The following is a 4,734-nucleotide window of genomic DNA, read 5'->3' on the forward strand; positions in this document are numbered from 1 at the left end:
AAGCATAATACATTTCAGCTTCATTATGCACTACTCATATGCTCGGGATGAAAAATTAACTAGAGGACCTTCAAATATATGAGAGTAATATTCCTATTTTTTGTGGCAATACTGATGCCATATGTTTAAGTAAGAATCCAATTATGCACTCCAGAGCAAAACACATAGAAATTAAACATCATTTTATCAGAGACTATGTTCAGAAAAGGGTAATAACTTTAAAATTTATTGATACAGACCACCAATGGGCTGATATCTTCACAAAACCTCTAGCTGAAGATAGATTCTCCTTCATTCTGAAACATTTAAACGTGGCAGATTGCCCTGAATGATTCTAAAACTTGTGCTCCTTCTTTGAAGTGTCAAAATAGGCTCTAACTTAAAGTCTACCTAGCATATGGTTCTGATTCTGATACTTCTACCAGTTAGATGTAATCCGGATTAGAAATCCTCTGGATCAAAAATCTCTTGGTATTCTTGAGGTCAGATACATCAACATATGGCCTCTCTAGCGTCTGATCTTGGATCTTCTAGACAACTGTCTAGCACAAAACTCAAGAGTCATACTATTGAGATCTCCACGAGTAGTGTGCATATTTTTGGGATTAGACATCCATCATTAGCTGCGATTAATTCCTCTCTTGCGTGTCAACTCAAAATTTTTGTGTTAATTAATTGTACTGTTTACTATTCTCTAATAACGCTGTCGTTTTGCATGCTAACTAATGTGTATATATATTCGTCACAACTCTTACTCTCACAATTTTCCCTCATAAACCTACACAAAACCCTTGTACTTAAACTCTCTCCAAGTTCTTCAATGTTCTTCATCTCCATAAACATTCAACATTCATCTTCTTCAAATGGACTCTCAACAACAACAAGTTTACAACTACTCACAACAAATGGAAGCTTCTGAACATGGAGAAAACTGGGGGCAGAAGAAATTACACCATAAAGCCTATGGCAAGATACATGTCCCAGGAGATTATTCCCACTATCTTCAAACAAAGCTCTGAAGGCAAATCCTCCAAGAACAAGGAACTTCACCAGAATCTGAGAGTCTGGTTGAAGATCATTCTGGGTACCATTCACCATCGTCCATCTTCAAACTCTTCAGACTACATCACAACCGACCAAAAGTGTATCTTATACTGCCTTCACAAAGGGTTGAAGTTGAATCTCCTTGCGTTACTTTTCAAGTACCTAAGGGATTTAGTCAGAGACACAAGGAATCACATGAAACCCAGAAACTACATCCCTCTGGGAAGACTCATTTTTGATGTTCTGATTGAAAGCGGTTTAGTGGACCAACTGATATCCCACAATCTGATGGAAGCTGTGACCATAGACATCGACAAACCTCTGAATGCTGGGAATCTGAAAAGCATGGGGGTCATTGAAAGGGTCTTAGAAAGACCAACTCTGGATACATCTTGGGAAGCTCTGAAGGATCATAGAAAGATTCCAAATGGTCTCTATATGTTCTCCAAGACAGATTCTCCTAAGGTCATTGCCTACTATCTCCAGGATCTGGCAGCTCAAGGAATGGACATCTTATAGTTCTCAGTAGATTGGCTACCAGAACATCCATCTAACTTCATGAAGAGGATGCGAGAGCCTTTTGAAAGGAAGTCGAAGAAGAAGACTCTGAAGCTGGGAGAAACGTCTGAAACCAGACCGCCTGTGCCTATGGTCTCCTCTGCTTCAAGTAAGTCAGTTCCCTCTGACACTCCTTCAAACTCTAATTTAAATAAACTATCTTCCTCTCTTTCTCAACCATCTTCTACCTACGCAAACTATGAACCCATAACATCCATTTCAAATCCCTCTGAACCTCACAACTCTAACCCACCCTCACCTCCCCTTCAACAATTTAATCTCACCACCACAACACTCCTCGTCTATGAGGCTTTACTTCTAAATGAAACCATCTCACCTCCCTCTTCAACTCCCTCCTCTCCACCTTACTATGACATATCCTCTGACTCTGACCATCCAAAAACCACTGATCCTCCATCTCCAACACTAGCTCAACTCCAAGCTAGTGTATTATCTGATCAAACCCCATCTGAGCCAGAAACCTCAATGCCTTCCCCATCTGAACATCTAACATAACCATAATCTGAACCTTAAATAGTATCACCATCTGAACTTCCCACTGAACCTACGTCTAAATCCCCCACTACACAAACCTCTGACCCTCCAAATGAAACCACCCCACCTCACCAGAAACCATTAATCCAGCTTCTGGCTATGAACCAACCTTCCCCATCCTGGAAGAGTCAATTGCTTTATTTTATGAGTCTTTAGTTGTGAAGCTCATATCACTGTCTTAAAATTCCAAACTAAGTGATAATCCCTCTGAAGTGAGGAATCACTAAAATGGATTTATCAGATTGATGACATCTGAGGTATTCAAGCTGAAAAACCTCTCTGAACATGTCAGAAATGACTACATCAGAGGAGCTGAAGATAGGCTAAAGGCTCATATGGCTAGAGAAGCTAAAGAGAAAGCTCGCCAGGAAGCTAAAGAAAACGCAAGACTGGAATCTGAAGAGAAAGCAAGAAAAAAAGCAGAAGAAAAGGCCACCGCTGAGGCTGCTGCTGCTGAAGCTAAAGAAGCAGCACACATTGCTGCAGAAGAATCTTTTAAGACAAAGGAAGTGGCTCTGACTCAGCGTGAGTCGTCTAACTCTGATCTTGCTCCACTGGTGCTGAAGACTCTGGAGGAACTCCAGAAAGAACAACAGATCGTAAGAGCCAGATTGGATCAACAGGACTTTGTCAACTCCAACATTCAGAGTCTCCTGACTCAGCTGCTCCAGGAGATGCCACCTCCTCTAAACCCTTAGGCACCTTAGGATTTCTGCTATGTGTTTTCTTTTATGTTCTTCTAAGTGTTTTTAGCTCTTGTACCTCCTTACATTATCCAATGAAGTTTTATCTTGCTAATTATTTTTGTTTATGTCTTTTTGAGTCTGACAAAAAGGGGGAGAAATAATTTAACAACCTTCTGATGAAATTAATATCTAAGCCTCATAATGCACCACTTACATTCCAAAAATATTATGTTGTCTAAGTTCTTGCAGGAAGGATTTGAGTAAAACATCTGAGAAACAAGTTAAGCAACATAAGAAGATCTGGTAAGAACCTCTAAACCCTCTCAAGTATCAGATTTATGGGGATATTGTCTATCTCAGGGGGAGTCACAATACATCTGACTTTGTAACTACCTTCCCTTTATTATTATAAAGTATCATTGTTTCATCAACAGTCTGTAGTTTTGTCATCATCAAAAAGGTGGAGATTGTTAGAATAAAATTTTGGTTATGCAATTTATCCTTAAGTTTTGATGATAACAAAGGATCAAACATTTTGGTACCCTGATAAAATTCTCTAAGTGTGCAAGGCTCTAACGTTAAATGCATCTGAAGAAACAAACTCTAAGCGTTAAGCAAGTCCAAAACAGCTGAACTGAAAGCTAAAAGTGTTCGCTCTGACGATTTAAGACTCTGACTTTCTGAATGTGAAAGATCCCTCATCAGAAGTCTCTAAGTATCACTACATCTGAGGAACGTAAAGTCAAAGATTAATCAAGATCCTCTAATGGAAACATCAGGAAACTATCTGAAGAATAAAAGATCTGAGTGAAGTATCTGAATTCCATGCACTCTGATTCTCACCAATCAAATCAGATCAAGACTTAACAGCGAAGTATTCTAAAATGGTATAAATATATATATGGAGAAAATTAATTACTCTCCTAAAACGGCTATGGAAAGGACACTAAACTTAATGACAATTAAGTTCCATCATTGGCAAGATATCGACATCAATGCTTCATCAAACGGTATCATCTCCAAGCACTATAAAAAGGTCCAACCATCACTATACCATGACACGAAATTATTCAACAAAAATTATGCTCATCATCAAATTCAAATATTCACTAATTCTTGCTTCATATTTTCACACGAGTTTTTACTCTTAGTGTGAGATTCAATTGTTCTTACTGTGTTCATTTTGCTTACCTAGAAGCATTAAAACACCTTCTTGTAGTTCTAGAATAGTTGTTGTAAAATTCCTCAAGTGACTTGTGAAGTCTGTAGACTTGAGAGGGATAAGAGATCTTTGTACTCTTAGACGTTGTTGTAATCTTTCAAGATTAGTGGATTAAGTCCTTTTTGAGAGCGAAATCACCTTGGTAGGATGGACTGAAGTAACTTTGAATTTCAAGCGAACCAGGATAACTTCGGTGTTGTTTGTCGTTAATTGTGTATGTTGAAACTCCAAAAAAAATTATTGTCTATGAAAATAATTCAAACCCCCCTTTCTTGTTTTTCTCTACCTTCAGTTTCTACCTCTAAACCTCTAGAACTTCTTCACATTGACCTATTTAGACCTATTAAAACAGCCTCGGTCAATGGTAAGAAGTATGGACTAGTCATTGTTGATGATTATTGGACATGGGTAAAGTTCCTTAAACACAAGAATGAGTCACACTCCGTGTTTACTAGTTTCTGCTTAAAAGTGAAAAATGAATTTAACTCTAAAATTATTAGAGTCAGAAGTGATCATGGTGGGGAATTTGAAAATAAATTTTTTCAAGAATTGTTTGATTCTAATGGGATATCCCATGATTTATCCTATCCTAGAACTCCACAACAAAATGGAGTTGTAGAAAGGAATAATAGGACCCTTCAAGAAATGGCCAGAACCATGATCAATGAA

General features: G+C 38.1%; 1 protein-coding gene across 1 annotated transcript; it reads left to right on the forward strand.

Annotated features, from left to right (window-relative positions):
• The first annotated feature begins 1,602 nt into the window (after positions 1-1,602).
• LOC127108299 (uncharacterized) lies at positions 1,603-2,118 on the forward strand. Its single transcript, XM_051045761.1, has one exon. The coding sequence runs from the start codon at positions 1,603-1,605 to the stop codon at positions 2,116-2,118; it is 516 nt and encodes a 171-aa protein (XP_050901718.1).
• Positions 2,119-4,734: the final 2,616 nt, after the last annotated feature.

This window comes from Lathyrus oleraceus, chromosome 1 (assembly GCF_024323335.1).
Source record: "Lathyrus oleraceus cultivar Zhongwan6 chromosome 1, CAAS_Psat_ZW6_1.0, whole genome shotgun sequence".
Classification (NCBI taxonomy): Eukaryota; Viridiplantae; Streptophyta; class Magnoliopsida; order Fabales; family Fabaceae; genus Lathyrus; species Lathyrus oleraceus.